The 18,792-nt window shown below is 58.1% G+C and overlaps 1 protein-coding gene across 3 annotated transcripts; it reads left to right on the top strand.

Moving 5' to 3' along the window:
* The first annotated feature begins 3,780 nt into the window (after positions 1–3,780).
* ADAM33 (ADAM metallopeptidase domain 33) lies at positions 3,781–18,451 on the top strand. 3 transcript variants are annotated; one of them, XM_003277960.4, is made up of 22 exons: positions 3,781–3,988; positions 6,312–6,391; positions 8,714–8,790; positions 11,283–11,361; positions 11,538–11,614; positions 11,694–11,883; positions 12,103–12,168; positions 12,251–12,322; positions 12,475–12,641; positions 12,728–12,812; positions 12,890–13,032; positions 13,529–13,706; positions 13,801–13,890; positions 14,099–14,294; positions 14,443–14,551; positions 14,649–14,847; positions 14,932–15,009; positions 15,086–15,194; positions 15,278–15,425; positions 16,801–16,892; positions 17,067–17,138; positions 17,436–18,448. In XM_003277960.4, the coding sequence occupies exons 1-22, from the start codon at positions 3,892–3,894 to the stop codon at positions 17,471–17,473; spliced, it is 2,442 nt and encodes an 813-aa protein (XP_003278008.2). In that variant the 5' UTR covers positions 3,781–3,891; the 3' UTR covers positions 17,474–18,448. The 3 variants fall into 3 exon arrangements, with proteins under 3 accessions (XP_003278008.2, XP_030682334.1, XP_030682335.1); XM_030826474.1 differs by having other exon boundaries at positions 3,882–3,988; positions 17,439–18,451; XM_030826475.1 differs by lacking the exon at positions 14,932–15,009 and having other exon boundaries at positions 3,882–3,988; positions 17,436–18,300.
* The last annotated feature ends 341 nt before the right edge of the window (positions 18,452–18,792 follow it).

Raw genomic sequence — 18,792 nt, 5'->3', positions numbered from 1 at the left:
GCACTTCTAAGGGTTAATGCTCACTGGTTTGCCTGGTTCCCAGGACACTTCCTGATGCCCCTCTGGAGGGTGACGCCAACAAGCCAGTGGAGAAGCCATCTTTCCCAGGTGCTGTCGGGTGCACCCGGAGCTGCTCGGTGCATCCTAGGATCCCTCTTCCTCAGCTTTGGTTTGATGGCCTCACTGCAACCTCAAAATGTAAATAAACCCTCTCTCAGAGACTTCGGCAGAAAATTCCTCTGACCCGCACTCAGACACAGCTCATCTGGGCTTGGGAGGTGTCAACTGTGTAAGGGTGACTCTGATCCCCATGTGGCTCTTCGACTGTGTCCCCTCCACAGTCAGTTATTAGCACTGACTGTGCTAGGAAGTGATTAACACACATATTCCCAGACTACATGGAGCTCAGGAGCTTGGGGAGAGAGACAGGGAAGTGGACGACTATAGTGCCTTGTGAAACGTGTTGCAGGGAGAAGTGTCATTCAGGGGATGCTAACCTGGCTTTGGGTAAGGGACAGCCTCTGAATGACAGGACATTAAAGCCATGGCCTGCAGTTTAAGTAGGAGTTTAAGTAGGAGTTGGCCAGTTTGAGGTAAGAATACCAGTAAGCAAGAACGCCACAGTAGCTCCTCGAGCTGCCTTCTCTACCTGACATCCACACTGAAGCAGGCCCCTCTGTGTTCAGCCTTGCTTTACTGAAGAGGTGTCGCTGAGGGGCTGCTCTGGGGCGCTGCTTTGCTTTCCTGTCCCCAACTTGTTCTGAGCTCGAGCCACCTCCATATTGGTGCTCCTGGTTCTCAGGCCTTTGGACTCAAACTGAATCACACCACTGGCTTTCCTGGTTCTCCAGCTTGCAGATGGCAGATTCTGGAACTTTTTGGCCTCCATAATCACATGAGCCAATTGCTATAATAAGTATCTCTCTTTCCCTCTTTCTTCCTCTTTCTCTCTCTCCTTGCAAATGTAGCTCCAATTATAAGAGCCCCAAACTGGAAAATAACCCTATATTGCACTGGTGAGTAGAGAAACTGTGGTTCCCTCAAACCACAGAACACTATTCAGAAATATGAAGGCACAAACTATTGATATGCAAAATAGTGTAAACGAATCTCAAAAACATCGGAAAGAGGGAAGGAAGCCAGACACAGAAGAGTGCATGCCGCATGATTCCATTTATATGAAATTCTAGAACAGGCAAAACTTATCTATAGACAGAGAACAACAGATCAGTGGTTGTCTGGGGTTGGGAGTGGGGAAGTTTGGCTGGAAGGGCACAGGGCTCTTTCTGTGGGTGAGGGAATGTGTCTGCATTATAATGATGCTTATGTAGTTATATACACTTATCGAAACATCTTACTGGCCACTTAAAATAAGTGCATTTTATTGTGTGTAAATTATACCTTATTGAAGTTGATTTGAAAATCCAAAGTAGTAATAATAAGTAATAATCTCATAGCTGGGCAGGTGTGGTGACTCACTCCTATAATTCCAGTGATTTGAGAAGCTGAGGCAAGAGGATCACTTAAGATCAGGAGTTCTTTTTTATTTTTATTTTTTGAGACAGAGTTTCGCTCTTGTTGCCCAGGCTGGAATGCAATGGCACGATCTCGGCTCACTGCAACCTCCACCTTCCGAGTTCAAGCGATTTTCCTGCCTCAGCCTCCCGAGTAGCTGGAACTACAGGCGCTTACCACCATGCCTGGCTAATTTTTGTATTTTTAGTAGAGATGGGGTTTCACCATGTTGGCCAGGCTGGTCTTGAAGTACTGACCTCAAGTGATCCGCCCACCTTGGCCTCCTAAAGTGCTGGGATTATAGGCATGAGCCACTGCGCCTGGCCAAGACCAGGAGTTTGAGACCAGCCTGGGAAACAAAGTGCAACCCCCTCTCTACAGAAAAATTAAAAATTTTAACTGGGCCTGGTGCCGTGTGCCCGTCGTTCCAGCTACTCAGGAGGCTGAGGTGGGAGGATTCCTTGAGCCCCGGATTTCAAGGCTGCAATGAGGCATGATCAGGCCACTGCCCTCTAGCGTGGGTGACAGAGTGAGACCCTGTCTCTAAATAATAATCATAAGAACAAGGGCCCTCTAAATGCACTGATATCTAAGGTGTATTAAGTGACCAAAAAAAAAAAAAATCAAGGTGCAGAAAAATGTTAATAAGAGAAAAAATATGTCTGTATTGTCTTGAGTATGCATAAAAATAATCTAAAAGCCTATGAAAGAAACTAATCATATTGGTTTCCTGTTGGGGAGGAGGGCTGAGAGCACGTTGACTTTTCCCTATGCTTTCTGTACTTTTTGATTTTGAGACATGTGAACATAGGTTTCTCTCACTGCTCGAACTTTCACTAACCAAATTACTACATTCCAAATTCTCAAAAACAAATAGATTTGCTTAAAAGTAGGCCGGGCGCGGTGTCTCACGCCTATAATCTCAGCACTTTGGGAGGCCGAGGCAGGCAGATCACCTGAGATCGGGAGTTCGAGACCAGCTTGACCAACATGGAGAAACCCCATCTCTACTAAAAATTCAAAATTAGCTGGGCGTGGTGGCGCGTGCCTGTAATCCCAGCTACTCGGGAGGCTGAGGCAGAAGAATCACTTGAACCCGGGAGGGAGAGGTTGCAGTGAGCCGAGATCGTGCCATTGCACTCCAGCCTGGGTAACAAGAGAGAAACTCTGTCTCAAAAAAAAAAAAAAAAATTGCCTAAAAGTTAACATCTCGGGCCAGGCACAGTGGCTCACGCCTGTAATCCCAGCACTTTGGGAGGCCGAGGTGGGCAGATCACGGGTTCAGGAGATCGAGACCATCCTGGCCAAAATGGTGAAAACTCGTCTCTACTAAAAATACAAAAATTAGCTGGAGGTGTAGCACGTGCCTGTAATCCCAGCTACTCAGGAGGCTGAGGCAGGAGAATCGCTTGAACCAGGGAGTCGGAGGTTGCAGTGAGCCGATATCGTGCCACTGCACTCCAGCCTGGCGACAGAGGGAGACTCCGCCTCAAAAAAAAAAAAAAAGTTTAACATCTCATCCAAATTTGCACCGAGTAGGAAAACAAAACTTTAAAACATGAAACAGATGCTACTGAGGCCGAAAGTGTCTCCCAGGTCTGGGAGTGTGTAGCTTTTACACAATTCTGCCCTCTGGCCACCGCCAGGAACAAAGGGTTGTCTCGGTCTGCTGCATCGCCTTTGCCCAGCAATGAAGCCCCCAAGACCTCCATCTCCACTGGCTCCCTCCTCCCCGGCGGCAGTGGCTGGCCGCCACCGTGGTTTAGAAACAGCAACCCTGACGCGGCAGCCGGTGGCCTGGACCTTCCTATCCCTGGGGGCACCCAGTGCAGGTGGATGACTCGACTCAACCTCCGCCAGGGTATCCTCGGGGCAGGACGGGTAGCAAGGAGGGGACAGAGATTGGCCCCAGGAGACCACGGAAGATCCCGCTCCTGGGGCCAACTTCAGCAGCGAGAGGCGGCTTTTGCCCACCGCCTCACCCCACCACGCCGCGGTCCTCAAAGAACCTTCCCAGCGGTTCTCTACTCCTCTCCGGAGTAGAGGCCCTCTGAGACCGACGGGGAGGGGCGGCTCGGGCCGGTCATCCGAGGGGCCGCACGGATTCCCTCCTCCGCCCAGCTCCACCCCTCGAGCGGCGGCGGTCCGGGAGTGGCGCCCCGGCTCCCCCAGGGCGCACGCCGTCGGGGCCCCTGGCCAGGCTCCGAGTGGGGTTGGAGGGGAGGGGAGGCGGGAGCGAGGGCGGGCGGTGGGGGGTGGGGGCGGGAAGGTCCGAAGGCGAAGCCTGGGGCTGCACTGGGCGTGGGTCGGCCGCAATCCAGCCCGGGCGGAGCCGGAGCTGCGAGCCGCTGCCTAGAGGCCGAGGAGCTCACAGCTATGGGCTGGAGGCCCCGGAGAACTCGGGGGACCCGGTTGCTGCTGCTGCTACTACTGCTGCTGCTCTGGCCAGTGCCGAGCGCCGGGGTGCTTCAAGGTGAGGACGCGGGCGGGGTGCGCCCTGAGGGGCAGGCTAGGCGAGGAGGTGGTGGCGGGGATGGGTTCTGCTCAGAACCCGGGTCAGCGCGCGGAGGGTCTCACAGCCCCGGGACCATATGGCCAGTAGGTCAGGGAGTGGGGACGGTTTGTGGGGGTCTCCGTGGGACCTGCCCAGGGACGCTCAAGTGTGCTTGAGCTGGCCTCGGGCCCGGCCTTGCCCACACTGCCCGGCTGCCACTCCGCTGGCAAAGCAGAGGGCATGGTCCCCTCCCCCTCGAGGGCAGCCCAGCCCCCAGCCCCCAGCCCGTAACCCCCTCTGCCTGGATTCTCGCTCTCACAACCAGCTCCCACCCGCCGGCCACCGTGTGACCCGCTCCTGCACCTCCACCCCTTAGGACTCAGCGGGGCTCCATCCTCCAGGAAGCCCCCATGCCAAAGAGTCCCCCAGAGTCCCTGCTTTGCTCTCAGGCTGCAGAACTAGCTGTGGCCTCCGCCCTGCCCACCCCTCGTCCCTCCTCCTAGGGCGGCAGGGCAGTGTGTATGTTGTTTATATTGTTGCCTTGTTTGGTGAGATAGAGAAGGGCCTCTCCAGACAGAAGGTGTCTGTTTAGCAGTGCTCTGGGAAGACTGCAGCTGTCTCCTCGGGGTAACCCCTCCAAACAAAGATGTTAAGATGGGGCTGGAACAACCTCTGCAAGCGGGTGGGAGGATTAGCCAGTCCTGCACAGCGAGTGCCTGGCGGGGGACAGGGAGGGCAACCAGGGAGGAGGCATGCGGGGCTGGGCAGGGCTATGCAGTCTGGGCCGTGGCTTCCACAGCACTGTGTGGGGACCAAACAGGTACAGGTGCCTGGTCTGTTCTGGCCCCAGGGGAGGGTCCTAGGCGGTCCACTGCTCCCTCCCCTCTGAGCCCTATCCTGGGGCCAGGGGAGGCGATGGGACCCCTGGGAGAGGGGGGTCTATGTGCCCTATATCAACCTGGCTCCCTCGGGTTCCACTCCCATCCACCTGGTCACTGGAGCTCCAGCTCTGCCCCCTCTCTCCCTCATTGGGGTCAGGGTGCCCGTGGCCAGCACATGTGTGCAACACCATGTGGAGAGCACCCACACCCACACTGCACCCACACCACACCTGTGCCTGGGCCCACCCTACCTCCTCCCCACACCCTTAGAGGCCTAGGAGCAGCAAAGCTTGGTTCTCTACTCTCAGTTAAGTGCTCTCTGGGCTGAGAGACCTCCCCTCCTTCCCCTCCTCCAGATCCACTCAGAGCCCTCCCTGCACTGGCCCCTCTAGCCTCCTTTCCAAGGTGGCGGACTCCTCTCGGCCCTCATCTGCCTGATGGCAATTCACTCATCCAATCAAGGAGGGCTTCTTGGAGGAAGGGTCTTTGATGTTTGTAGTCTGGGAGAGAAGGTGGAGGAGAAAAAAGGAGTTGGGGTGGCCTAGCAGGAGCTGAGTCACTTCCACAGGCAGCCATCAGCCCAGCAGGACTGAGGCCAGGGCTGCCTGGGGACAGGGGCTGTCTGTTCTGGGAGCTGGGACTGGGTACTGGAGGAAGGAGGGCTGCTGCAGGCTCTGGGGGACTGGGGCCTGGCTCCTGCAGGGCGGGCCTGTGCGAGTGGTTGGGGCCAGTCGGGGGCTGGGAGCATTCCAGGGGAGCCTTCCAGGCGCCCTCTGAGTAATGCTTGGCTCTGGGATTCCTCCTAGAGCCCCGTTAGGCACACCCGGCCAGGGAGCACCAAGGCTCCATCCGGAAGCCTCCCCTCCCCTTGAAGAGATGAGGAAGGGCCTTCTGGGCCAGGGTACCAAAACCCTGCCACCAGACAGAGTCCCCAAGGGAGCTCCAGGCAAGGTGGACCTCGCAAGGCAACATCTGGCTGTTGTTTTTCTCAGATGATGGGGAGGCACAGGCGTCCTCTCTTCGTAGATCTCTCACCCTAAAAGCATCTGCTGCCCATCTAAGAATCCCTGAGGCTGCCTCCCTATTTCCTTCCCCTCTGCACTGGCGGCCTTGGCCTCTTCCTTGTGATCGCCTAGCCCAAGCCTGCCCCCCCGACAAAGGTCAGGGGACTCCCGCGTCCCCAGCTGAGCTGTCCCTTCCCAGCCTTCTCTTTTCCTCCTCCTTGGTAGCTCCTCAGATCCAAGGATGCCCACAGGTGTCCCTCCTCCTCCAGGCTGAGCCCACGCGTGTTGAAGATGAAGTCTGCCCCGAAAGGCCTCCCATGCCTCCCCGGGGATGTCCTCTAACCCCCTGCCTCTGCTTTGTCCCATGCCCCTGTGTTCCTCAGGTCCCCCTCACCCTGTGCTCTGTCTTCACTCCAGGACATATCCCTGGGCAGCCAGTCACCCCCCACTGGGTCCTGGATGGACGACCCTGGCACGCCGTCAGTCTGGAGGAGCCGGTCAGTTCCATGTCACCTCGTCCTCCACAGGGGCCCTGAACCTCCCAGCCCTTTTGTCTCTCCCTACATTACAGCTTCTAGTTTTGCTGGGGTCCCTAGAACCACCGAGTCACTACTCCTGTAGGCCCCTGCCTCCCCCGCCCCTCAAGTGGGCAGAAGAGGGCACTGGGGGTTGGACATCTAGATCTCGTGAGCCCGCACACATGGAAGTCATTTCAGCTTTCTCCGCCCCACCTCCCCCTTTCCCGCCCTCCCTGGATGATCTGGGCCACCCCCACCCCCACCAGGCGAAATGGGTCCAGGGTTTGTGGGCCCTGAAGCTTTTCAGGAGCCTCTAGAAAAAAAAAAGCACCAAAAACAAAACCTTTTGCAAAGTTGACCAGAACATGTGACCCTATGGACACACTGCTGTCCCTCTCAGGGCCCTGCCACTGAAGGCCTGAACCTTCAGCCTCACTGGCTCCTGCGGAATCCACTTCTGGTGTGGGGGGGCAGTGGTCACTCTCCTGGTGACCCCCAGATGTATGACCACCCCATGTGCTTCTGCAGGACGCTCTTGCCCAGCCTCTTCCCAATCCCGCCCTTCACACGCTTCTAGAATAACCATGACCCATCTGTTTGTGCCATAATATCTGTGCTGCAAACTAAGAGGGCAGTAGCCTTGATTTGCCCATTTTACAGAGGGGCAAACGGAAGCCCAGAGAGGTTAGGGAAATTGTCCATGGTCACACAGCTCTTTAGGCTGGGAGCCTGAGACTCACTAAGGTCTGAATGATTTTAAACCATTGGCTACACCCCTGCCCCTCCTAGAGAGCCCTGTTTGTTTGGAATTTTCAGCCCTACTGTCCAAACCCAGCAAGAGGGAACGCAGGGAGCATTGCCATGAAGGCTGGGAGGCCCCCAGAGACCCAGCAGCTCCCAACCTAGGGCCCTCACTGGGATCCCCTAGGCCCATAAGGTCCCCATTCCACTGGTCAAGCACAGCACTGGCCTGAGCTTTGAGACTGCCCTCCCCATCTTCAGGAGGGGAAGGCTGGACACACACTGGGGTCACTCTGCCTCAAGAGGCGAGCCCCAAAGGGGCTCTGCTTCCCCCAACTGTGGGGGCCCCTGCCCCCAGGAAGCCTGCCAAGATGGTACAGAAGAAAGAGTAGAGGCTGGGTATCCCCTCCAACAGGCAGGAAACACTCACATTTCAAGATGAGGGGTATATATCGAGGGGCAGGGTACCAGGAGGGCAAGAGTAAAGACGGCAGGGGCTGCAGAGGAACAGGGACCTCGAGTATGGCCTTCCATCTGGGACACCGCCTTTCTCCCAGTGCAGACCTTTCCCCAGTAAAGCAAGTGGCATTCCAGCCACATGAACTCATGCTGGAGGCCTTGTGGGGCCTGTGGCCAGAGAGGCAAGGGCCATCTGCTCCCCACTTGCAAAGGAAGAACTCCCTCCAAAGACTCTGAGACCCTTGGACAGGGCCCCAGCCTAGTGCATTTTTGGAGAAAAGGAGTCGGGGGTTAAACATTCCGAAGACACAGCAGCCTCCCAGGAAGCTCCTGGGTCGGCTCCAACTCTGGGCCCCCAGCCAGGCTGAGTGGACAAGGGGGAAGTGGGGTGTTCCCACAGGGTGGGAGACGCCAAAAGGGTGGGAGAAGGAGAGACGGCTGGCTGGCCAAGCCAGCCTCCTGACACCTAGCTGAGAGCCAATGTGCTCTCTTGGCTGGAATGGCGTCCATGTTTACTTCATGGGTCCAGTGAAGCAGGTGTCAGAGCAGGAGGGACGGGGGCTGCTGGAGGCCCAGGAAAACTTTGGAAGAGGGAGCAGTTTGCCAAAATTGGAAGTGGAGGAGTAAAGTTCGAATTCTATAGGGAATGAGTGGCAGCTCATTTGGAAACAAGCCTCAGGTAGAAGAGGCTCTGAGGAGGCCCTGACTGTGGCTACCCGATGCCCCCATGATGTCCTCAGCACCCCTCTGTCTTCCCCTGCTTTTGATGTCCCTTCTGGGCATGAAAGAAGAGGGTGGGCCAGGGGAGGGGCACCTTTCTGGGACTTCTGGTCTCTAGGGAGGATGTTGGTGTGCCTGGCAGGCGGTGCCAATGCCCTTCCAAGTGGCTGTTGTCAGGACTGCAAACATCGGAGTTTGGGAACATCTTTGTATGTTCTCACCTCCTCCATGCCCTCCATAGTATGTGGGGGGTCCTGCTGACTCCCCAGCCCATGTTCTCCCCAAGAACTTCCTCCCCAGCCAGCTCCACAGGCCACCTACTCCCTGGCAGGCAGGAGGCTTGGAGGCCACCATCTCAGCTCCACACTCTTTCTTGCCCAGGTCCCGAAGCCAGACGTGGGGCTGGTGGCCCTGGAGGCTGAAGGCCAGGAGCTCCTGCTTGAGCTGGAGAAGAACCAGTGAGTGCCAGGCTGGGGTAGGGCTGGGAGGAGGGGATCAGTGTTGGGGGGCAGGGACTGACACGAATCTGTGCGGGTGATTGGATGGGCAGAGGACCCCAGAGAGGGTGCAGATGGCAGGGAGAGTCACGCAGGCCCGTGGCTGGCCCCCTGGAGGCTGAAGAGGACCGCTGAGGCTGTTAGCCCCGCTGTGGGGCACATCCGCCCTCCCAACCCCAGGAGGGGCTTGTCAGCTCCCTGCTGGAGATGAGTGAGCACCACCTAGTGGACATTTGCAAGATATGCTGAGTCTAAAGAAATCCTAGAGGGATCCCAAAGATGAGCCAGCACTCCAGGCTAAGGGAATGGCAGGGACAAAGATGCGGTGGCTTTGGGAGGCCGAGGCGGGCGGCTCACCTGAGGTAAGGAGTTTGAGACCAGCCTGGCCAACATGGTGAAACCCTGTCTCTACTAAAAATACAAAAAATTAGCCGGGCGTGGTGGCGGCGCCTGTAATCCCAGCTACTTAGGGGGTTGAGACAGGAGAATTGCTTGAACCCGACACATGCACACGTATGTTTATTGCGGCACTATTCACAATAGCAAAGAGTTGGAACCAGCCCAAATGTCCAACAACAATAGACTGGATTAAGAAAATGTGGCACATATACACCATGGAATACTATGCAGCCATAAAAAATGATGAGTTCGTGTCCTTTGTAGGGACATGGATGAAACTGGAAAACATCATTCTCAGTAAACTATTGCAAGGACAAAAAACCAAACACCACATGTTCTCACTCATAGGTGGGAATTGAACAATGAGATCTCATGGACACAGGAAGGGGAACATCACACTCCGGGGACTGTTGTGGGGTGGGGGGAGGGGGGAGGGACAGCATTAGGAGATATACCTAATGCTAAATGACGAGTTAATGGGTGCAGGAAATCAACATGGCACATGGATACATATGTAACAAACCTGCACATTGTGCACATGTACCCTAAAACCTAAAGTATAATTAAAAAAAAAAAAAAAAGAATTGCTTGAACCCCGGAGGCAGAGGTTATGGTGAGCCAAGATCACACCACTGCACCACTCCGGCCTGGGCAAAGAGTGAGACTCCGTCTCAAAAAAAGAGGAGAAAAAAAAAAAAGAAAGAAAAGAAAAAAGAAAAAGATGCAGTGGCAACACTTGGGGGCAGCAGTTTGTCTGACCTGCCTGGAAGGTCTCCATCTACGGGGAGGGGAGCGGGCGGAATGAATTTGGGGAGTCCCAGGATGGCCAGATCACAGAAGGCCATTTTAGTGCTCAGTGTCCTGGACCATCCCGAGCCAAAGATTTTGAGCTGGGGAACGGACAGGCAGACCTGTGCTCAGGAAGGTGCCTTGGGCTGAGTGGGGTGGGTGTCCGAGTTGGAGCGCAGGCTCTTAAAACCACCCAGATTATGTTATCAATATATATCACCTACTGAGTGCTTGTTTGATCACAGGCGCTGTTCTGAGCACTTGACACGTATTTTATTCTCCCTTGTGGAGTCGGATGGACCGGAAACAAACTCTAGTTCCACTGTGCCCAACCATATTTTCCCTGGGGCGAATGTCCCTACCCTTTCAATGGGGTGGTCACATCACCTACCTCCTAGGGTGGTGCGTGTGTGTGGAGCAGGGGTGGGGGGCAGAGCTGGGGCAGGTAGTGGAATGCCTGGGAGGTGGGAAGCAGCCATCATTAGGGGGTGGTCTGGAGGTAATGAGGCCAAGGTGAGGTTGGGGTAAAGGATTTTCTTTAAAGAAGAGAGATTGACTTATGATTGATCCATCCATGTGGGAAGGATCCTGTTGAGATGCAGCCTGAAAATGGAATCATTACCGGAGTGGGTGTGGTGAAAATGGAATCATTACCGGAGTGGGTGTGGAGAAGGCGGGGAGGGTGGAAGCAGCGTGGACAGGTGGCGATTCTGTTTTCTCTGGAGGCAGGGGGTGAGCATCAATCACTGAAGGACAGGTGGGAGGTATGTAGGGTCTAGAAGCCTGAGGAAACTATTTCAAGGATCTAGGGCAGGTGGGGGCAAGAGGGTTGACCAGATGCCCAACAAAGGAGGGCAGCAGTCAGGGGAACCTGGGGAGGTCACTGCATTTCCCCAACTCCAAGTCCCTTTCCTCGGCAGTGTCTCCTGACTCCTCCCTTCCCGACCCGTGGATCCTGCTGCCTGCTGCAGGTCCCCTGGGAACCACAAACTCTTCCCCTATTCCCACTCCTCCCTGGCGTCCTCCCTGGTGCTTCCCATATTCACGCCTCCCACAACTAAGCCATCACCAAGGCTCCTTTCTCTAGCCCCAAGAGTTTCTGATCTGAGCAAGTCACCATTGCTCCTGTCCCTTCCCTAAGACACACTGTGAGTGCCTCACTCATAAAGCTGCTCCATTAGCATTTAAGGAGGAAGGTTGGGAGACATCCTGGAGGAGGCAGGAGGAAGCTGAATTCAATGCTCCCTGTTAACACCCCCTCTCAGCAGGCTGCTGGCCCCAGGATACATAGAAACTCACTACGGCCCAGATGGGCAGCCAGTGGTGCTGGCCCCCAACCACACGGTGAGATGCTTCCATGGGCTCTGGGATGCACCCCCATAGGTACCCCCCACCATTCCTACCCCTACTCCTCCTTGCATTCCTAAGGGGAGGTCGGAGCTAGCCCCTACCACACATTCCCTCTTGCCCCTCTTGCTCCAGCCCTGGCTGAGATTTGGGGCTGGCCCCTTCCTCCCTAGGATCATTGCCACTACCAAGGGCGAGTAAGGGGCTTCCCCGACTCCTGGGTAGTCCTCTGCACCTGCTCTGGGATGAGGTGAGCTCGGGGAGGGGAGGCTGGGCCTGGGATGGGGAAAGGGCTCCCTCATACCCGCTCCTACCCCTCTGCACCCTAGTGGCCTGATCACCCTCAGCAGCAATGCCAGCTATTATCTGCGTCCCTGGCCATCCCAGGGCTCCAAGGACTTCTCAACCCACAAGATCTTCCGGATGCAGCAGCTGCTCACCTGGAAAGGAGCCTGTGGCCACAGGGATCCTGGGGACAAAGCGGGCATGACCAGCCTTCCTGGTGCTCCCCAGAGCAGGGTCAGGGGCATCGAGCGGATGGGAGTGGGAATGCTGTATCTGTAGCCCTCCAAATCAGAAGAGACAGGAATTCACAGGCCTCGAGTCCCAGTATTTTTACTGGAGTCTGAAGAAACAAGTTCCAGAAAACATGTTAAACTTCCTTCTGGGAGCTGGGGTTGGTGGTCAGGGCTTAAGCCCAGCAGCTTCCACTCAGGGTCCCCATTTGCCCCTCCGCAGGACAGGCGAGAAGCGCGCAGAACCCGGAAGTACCTGGAACTGTACATTGTGGCAGACCACGCCCTGGTGAGCACAGACCCCAGGGGTTGGCGGGGTCTGGGATGGGCCAGCTCAGCCCCTCAAGCCACCGGGATTTCTGCCTTCCCAGTTCTTGACTCGGCACCGAAACTTGAACTACACCAAACAGCGTCTCCTGGAAGTCGCCAACTACGTGGACCAGGTTGGGGGCGGCGGGGAGACAGCGGTGATGGGGGTGGCGGCGGCAGGACACGCAGGTGCTAGTGGGGTTTGGGGAAGAGGAAGGGCGCCCCGCGAAGGACCACCTGCGCGATGGGGCGCCCTGTCCCGGCTTCAGCCCCGCCTCGCCCTCAGCTTCTCAGGACTCTGGACATTCAGGTGGTGCTGACCGGCCTGGAAGTGTGGACCGAGCGGGACCGCAGCCGAGTCACGCAGGACGCCAACGCCACGCTCTGGGCCTTCCTGCAGTGGCGCCGGGGACTGTGGGCGCAGCGGCCCCACGACTCCGCGCAGCTGCTCACGTGGGTGCCTCTGACCCGGACGCGGGTACCGGGCGGGGCGGCCTCACCTCTCGGCCCCGCCTGGTCACGCCGCGCTCTGCCCCCAGGGGCCGCGCCTTCCAGGGCGCCACAGTGGGCCTGGCGCCCGTCGAGGGCATGTGCCGCGCCGAGAGCTCGGGAGGCGTGAGCACGGTGAGCCCCGCGGGGGGAGCGAGGGGAGAGACAGGAGATTCTATGGCCACAGTGACCGCCCCCCCCCGGCCCCCCAGGACCACTCGGAGCTCCCCATTGGCGCCGCAGCCACCATGGCCCATGAGATTGGCCACAGCCTCGGCCTCAGCCACGACCCCGACGGCTGCTGCGTGGAGGCTGCGGCCGAGTCCGGAGGCTGCGTCATGGCTGCGGCCACCGGGTACGCGGGTTGGGGGTCGGGGCTGTGGCGGGGCGGCTAGTCCTGGGGACTTCCTCCGCTGCGTTTCTTTGGTCGTCCCTCAGTTTCCTCTTCTGTAAAATGGGAATAATGATCATAGTGTCCGCTTCAGGGTGGTTTATGAGGCTTAAAGGGAAGAAGCTCAGGCAAAGTGGATTCTCAACGGTATGAAGATTATTTTCCGAGTAACCTGGCGAGGTTACTCCTACACCAGGAGGAGCACCGTCGGGTCGCGATTCCACCTTGGGTCCCGGGCTGCCCACTCTTGGGGCCACACCATCCCCCGTCCCGCTTGCTGTGTGACTTTGCGCGGGTTACTTCCCCTCTCTGGGCTCTGCCTCTAGAGGATTTGAGCCTCCCATCCCTCAGGCGTGTCTGCGCATCTGGCGGCTGTAGCCGAGCCCAGGGGTGGGGATCGGAGAAGCGCGGGGGTTGGGGGACTGTCCATCCATGCCCAATGCCCTCCCCGTGCCGGTAGGCACCCGTTTCCGCGCGTGTTCAGCGCCTGCAGCCGCCGCCAGCTGCGCGCCTTCTTCCGCAAGGGGGGCGGCGCGTGCCTCTCCAATGCCCCGGACCCCGGACTCCCGGTGCTTCCGGCGCTCTGCGGGAACGGCTTCGTGGAGGCGGGCGAGGAGTGTGACTGCGGCTCTGGCCAGGTTAAGCCGGCTTGCCCGGCCCCCACTCGCCCTCTCCGCCCAGGTCTGGGGCGCTGCGCCGTCACCTGGTCCCTTCTTGCCTTTCTGGTCCCAGGAGTGCCGCGACCTCTGCTGCTTTGCTCACAACTGCTCGCTGCGCCCGGGGGCCCAGTGCGCCCACGGGGACTGCTGCACGCACTGCCTGGTGAGGGCATGGAAGGTTCAGGGTGAGGGTTTCGGGGCGCTTAGGAGCCGGCCTGTTGGCCTTAGCTAATTGGTGCCCTCAGGTTCCCCCGCTGGGTGCTGGGCGTGGATCCGCCTGGCTCCCCCAGCTCCCAGCCGTGCTCTCGGCATGGACTTCTCACTGCCCGTGGCCTCTCTCTGCCTTCCCCACCACCCCGTCACCTGCGCAGCTGAAGCCGGCTGGAGCGCTGTGCCGCCAGGCCATGGGCGACTGTGACCTCCCTGAGTTCTGCACGGGCACCTCCTCCCACTGTCCCCCGGACGTTTACCTACTGGACGGCTCACCCTGTGCCAGGGGCAGTGGCTACTGCTGGGATGGCGCATGTCCCACGCTGGAGCAGCAGTGCCAGCAGCTCTGGGGGCCTGGTGAGAGGTCACTAGCACCCTTGCACCCTGCCCCCCATCCTCTGGTGGAGCCGGTTTTCTACTGTGGGGAAGATGGGCAGGGGAAACTGAGGCCCGCTGAGCGCGGCCCCCCTCCGAGCTGCCTCCAGCTTGGCCCATGCTTCCTCAGGGTCCCATCCAGCTCCCGAGGCCTGTTTCCAGGTGGTGAACTCTGCGGGAGATGCCCATGGAAACTGCGGCCAGGACAGCGAGGGCCACTTCCTGCCCTGTGCAGGGAGGTAAGGAGTGGAGCTGAGTGGAGGGAGCAGAAGCTATGGAGTAGGTTTGGGGAAGGGGGGTACTGCAGCTGTCGACCCCCCTCTGCTTCCTCCCCAGGGATGCCCTGTGTGGGAAGCTGCAGTGCCAGGGCGGAAAGCCCAGCCTGCTTGCACCACACATGGTGCCAGTGGACTCCATCGTTCACCTAGATGGTCATGAAGTGACCTGTCGGGGAGCCTTGGCACTCCCCAGTGCCCAGCTGGACCTGCTTGGCCTGGGCCTGGTAGAGCCAGGCACCCAGTGTGGACCTAGAATGGTGAGCTCTGCCCACCCGACCCCTCCTTGCCATTTGAATCCCGCAGGCCAGTGTCCCCCTCACTGCCTGGTGCACTGCCCATAGGTGTGCCAGAGCAGGCGCTGCAGGAAGACTGCCTTCCAGGAGCTTCAGCGCTGCCTGACTGCCTGCCACAGCCACGGGGTGAGAGCCTGAGGAGTGGGGGTGACCTTGGGGTTCCTAATCCTACGTGACCCTCCTTCTCTTCTCTTCTCTGCAGGTTTGCAATAGCAACCATAACTGCCACTGTGCTCCAGGCTGGGCTCCACCCTTCTGTGACAAGCCAGGCTTTGGTGGCAGCATGGACAGTGGCCCTGTGCAGGCTGAAAGTATGCCAGTGGGGGGCATGTGGGCAGGAGCTGGGGTGGTGCACCTGCTCAGGACTCAGCCCCCCTTCCCCCAATCCCCACAGACCATGACACCTTCCTGCTGGCCATGCTCCTCAGCGTCCTGCTGCCTCTGCTCCCAGGGGCCGGCCTGGCCTGGTGTTGCTACCGACTCCCAGGAGCCCATCTGCAGCGATGCAGCTGGGGCTGCAGGAGGGACCCTGCGTGCAGTGGGTAGGCTCCGAGCACCTGCTTCCTGAGCCTACTCCTGCGGTTCCCCTCCTCAGAGCTCTGCTGGGGCTGTGGGAGCTGGGGCAGGCCCTCAGCCTTGCCCCCAGGTGCAGAGAGCAGCCCCAGAAGCCATGGAAAGAAGTAGTTTTGAACAGGAGGTTCCAGTGGCCTCCCAGTCAAGCAAGGGGGTGGATCCCTGCCCCACCACCAGCACCGCAAGGCATGGCCCTCTGCCTCCCAGTACAGCTCCTCTTGTCCACTCTCCTGCTTCTCCCACCAGCTGGCTGCCTCACTCTTGACTTCGCCCTGTTTTCCCCTGGCTCAGATTGCAGTCCCTCTACCATGCTGCCCCCGGAGGCCTGTCCAGCCTCTGTCTCACGAGTTTTCAGCCCTTTGCCACTTCCTCTGCCCAAATCACCTCTGTCACCTCCTTGAAGTTCCCAAATGCTGGGCCCAGCACATCTTTTCACTCCATACCACTGGTCAGCTACGGCGCTGGCTGCCCCTGTGCCAGGGCCCTGCCTTAACCCAGTTCTCTGTGACCTGGGTGGTGGCGGAGGGGGGAGTCACATAATACTAAGCATGGCTGTCTTAGGACTCACCCTGCACCAGGGCCCTAGGCAGGGCAGGCACTCTGTGGTCATGTCTGACGTAACCTGATCTTGGGAGTGCTCCAGGCAAGCCAAGGGAGATGGCATGATTTGGGCCAGAGATAGGGGCAGAGGGCATAACAGACAGGGGCAGGGCACCACCTGGGCCCCGGGTGGCAGCTAAGAGGAGCCTGACACAGTGAGTCGTAATTGAGGGTCTGTGGGCAGAGGAGCAAGGTGGCCAGAGCCTGGCGTGTCAGCACGGAGGGGGTGCTGCAGAGGGCGGCGGCTGCTTCTTATCCCCAGGCGGGAGTCTTAGGACAGGGGAGAATGTTTTGAAGGAACATCACCGGAAATGACAAGGCCCTGGGAGATGGGATGGGGACAGTCAAAGATGGCTTGGAATCATCAAGGGCAGCAGGGTACCCAGGGACAAGGAGAGCAGACATAGCTGCCGAAGGGGCGGACGTCCAAGGTTCTTTGGAAGCTGAGCGATGCCAGAATCTGGAGAGTGCCAGGGTGCTGGGTGATGCCAGAGCCTGGAGGAAATGTTAGGACTAGAGAGAGGAGGTGCCAGCCGAGGGTATGAGGCTCACTTGGAGCCTGGATCCCAAGGCTTCCCTGAAGAGGGAGCAGGAAGGGAGCTGAGAGGGTGACTTGGAGCAGATGGGTGCCCCAAGAAACTCAGTAAACGCAGAACTCCCTGGGCTGGACACCATGCTGTGGGGAGGCAATAACCCACTCAGGATCACTGTGCCAACCTCCTGGACTCTTATCACGTTGCTCAGGCCCAAAGATGGCCCACACAGGGACCACCCCCTGGGTGGCGATCACCCCATGGAGTTGGGCCCCACAGCCACTGGACAGCCCTGGCCCCTGGGTGAGTGAGGCACCGGGGGAGGTGGAGAGGGAAGGGAGAAGGGAAGGGCTCATGCCTCCTGCCTCCTTCCAGATGGGCAGCACCCAGTCACCTTGAGTCCCCTGTGCCCCACCCCAGCCCCAGGGTCTCCTGCTGACCATATTCACAACATTTACCCTCTACCATTGCTCCCAGACCCTGAGAACTCTCATGAGCCCAGCAGCCACCCTGAGAAGCCTCTGCCGGCAGTCTCACCTGACCCCCAAGGTAGGCAGGGACCTGGATTCAAAGTCTCCCCCTCTCATCGCCCACCCTCCCACCTCTCCCACCCCTCAGTTTGCTGCCCCCAATCAGGTTTCTGGGCTCAGGTTATTATGGAAATGAGTTTATGACCTCTTGGTTATCATGGAGACCAGGATGCTGGAAGCTCCTGGGCTGGGGAGGGAGAAGCTGTGGCTTTTCCTGGATCATTGGTCCTCACTGAGTGAGGATGGACTCCCTGCCACACAGCTTGCAGCCTGGGGCCCCAGTCTTTAGGGGACAACATATCCTCCTTGTTCGCAGCAGATCAAGTCCAGATGCCAAGATCCTGCCTCTGGTGAGAGGTAGCTCCTGAAATGAACAGATTTAAAGACAGGTGGCCACTGACAGCCACTCCAGGAACTTGAACTCCAGGGGCAGAGCCAGTGAATCACCGGACCTCCAGCACCTTCAGGCAGCTTGGAAGTTTCGTCCCCGAGTGGAGCTCCGACCCACCCACTCCAGGAACCCAGAGCCACATTAGAAGCTCCTGAGGGCTGGGGGACACTGCTGGGCACACTCTCCAGCTCAATAAACCATCAGTCCCAGAAGCAAACGTCACACAGCCCCTGACCTCCCTCACCAGTGGAGGCTGGGTAGTGCTGGCCACCCCAAAAGGGCTCTGTCCTGGGAGCCTGGTGTGTCTCCTACATGCAATTTCCACAGACCCAGCTCTGTGGAGGGCATGACTGCTGGCCAGAAGCTAGAGGTCCTGGGGCCCTATGGTTCGACTGGGTCCACACTCCCCAGGAGCCTGGCCTCTGCAAACAAACATACTTTTGGGGACCTTCCTTCCTGTTTCTTCCCACATGTCTTCTCCCCTAGGTGGTTCCTGAGCCCCCACCCCCAATCCCAGTGCTGCACCTGAGGTTCTGGAGCTCAGAATCTGACAGCCTCTCCCCATTCTGTGTGTGGGAGGGGACAGAGGGAACCATTTAAGATACCAAAGTAGAAGTCAAAAGAAAGACATGTTGGCTATAGGCGTGGTGGCTCATGCCTATAGTCCCAGCACTTTGGGAAGCCGGGCTAGGAGGATCAGTAGAGGCCAGGAGGTCCACACCAGCCTGGGCAACATAGCAAGACCCTGTATCTACAAAAAAGTTTTAAAATTAGCTGGGCATGGTGGTGTGTACCTGTAGGCCTAGCTGCTCAGGAGGCTGAAGCAGGAGGATCACGTGAGCCTGAGTTCAACACTGCAGTGAGCTATGATGGCACCACTGCACTCCAGCCTGGGTGACAGAGCAAGACCCTGTCTCTAAAATAAATTTTAAAAAGACATATTACACTTGGACCTTGGTTAGTCTTTTCTGTATGTAAATTCAACCCTACGGGGTACCCTGAGGACCACACGGGGTGGTGGTTGTTGGGGTGGTGGCTGACGGGGTGGTGGCTGGCAGGCCGAGGCTAGATGGCAGCCAGGGCCCCAGGCATGTGTCTGGGCACAGGACAGTGTTGCCTAGTTTGAACACCCTCTTTGCTCTGACACTCCTGCCTCCTTTGGGCGTTCACATTCTCCCATTGCTTCATGCAAGAGCTGCTGAGTGGCCTATATCAGCCAGCTGTTGCCGCATAACAAAACCATCCCAAAACTGAGTGCAGGGAGGCAACTTCAGCTCGGGCG

The sequence above is a fragment of the Nomascus leucogenys genome, chromosome 13 (genome assembly GCF_006542625.1).
Source record: "Nomascus leucogenys isolate Asia chromosome 13, Asia_NLE_v1, whole genome shotgun sequence".
Taxonomy (NCBI): domain Eukaryota; kingdom Metazoa; phylum Chordata; class Mammalia; order Primates; family Hylobatidae; genus Nomascus; species Nomascus leucogenys.
This window is presented reverse-complemented; position numbering and strand designations above follow the sequence as displayed.

Coding starts and splice junctions, on each gene's coding strand:
- ADAM33 (XM_003277960.4), top strand. CDS start 3,892: ATGGGCTGGAGGCCCCGGAGAACTCGGGGGACCCGGTTGCTGCTGCTG. Junction 11,884..12,102: donor CTGGTGCTCCCCAGAGCAGG/GTCAGGGGCATC, acceptor GCCCCTCCGCAG/GACAGGCGAGAAGCGCGCAG. Junction 15,195..15,277: donor TGGCCCTGTGCAGGCTGAAA/GTATGCCAGTGG, acceptor CAATCCCCACAG/ACCATGACACCTTCCTGCTG.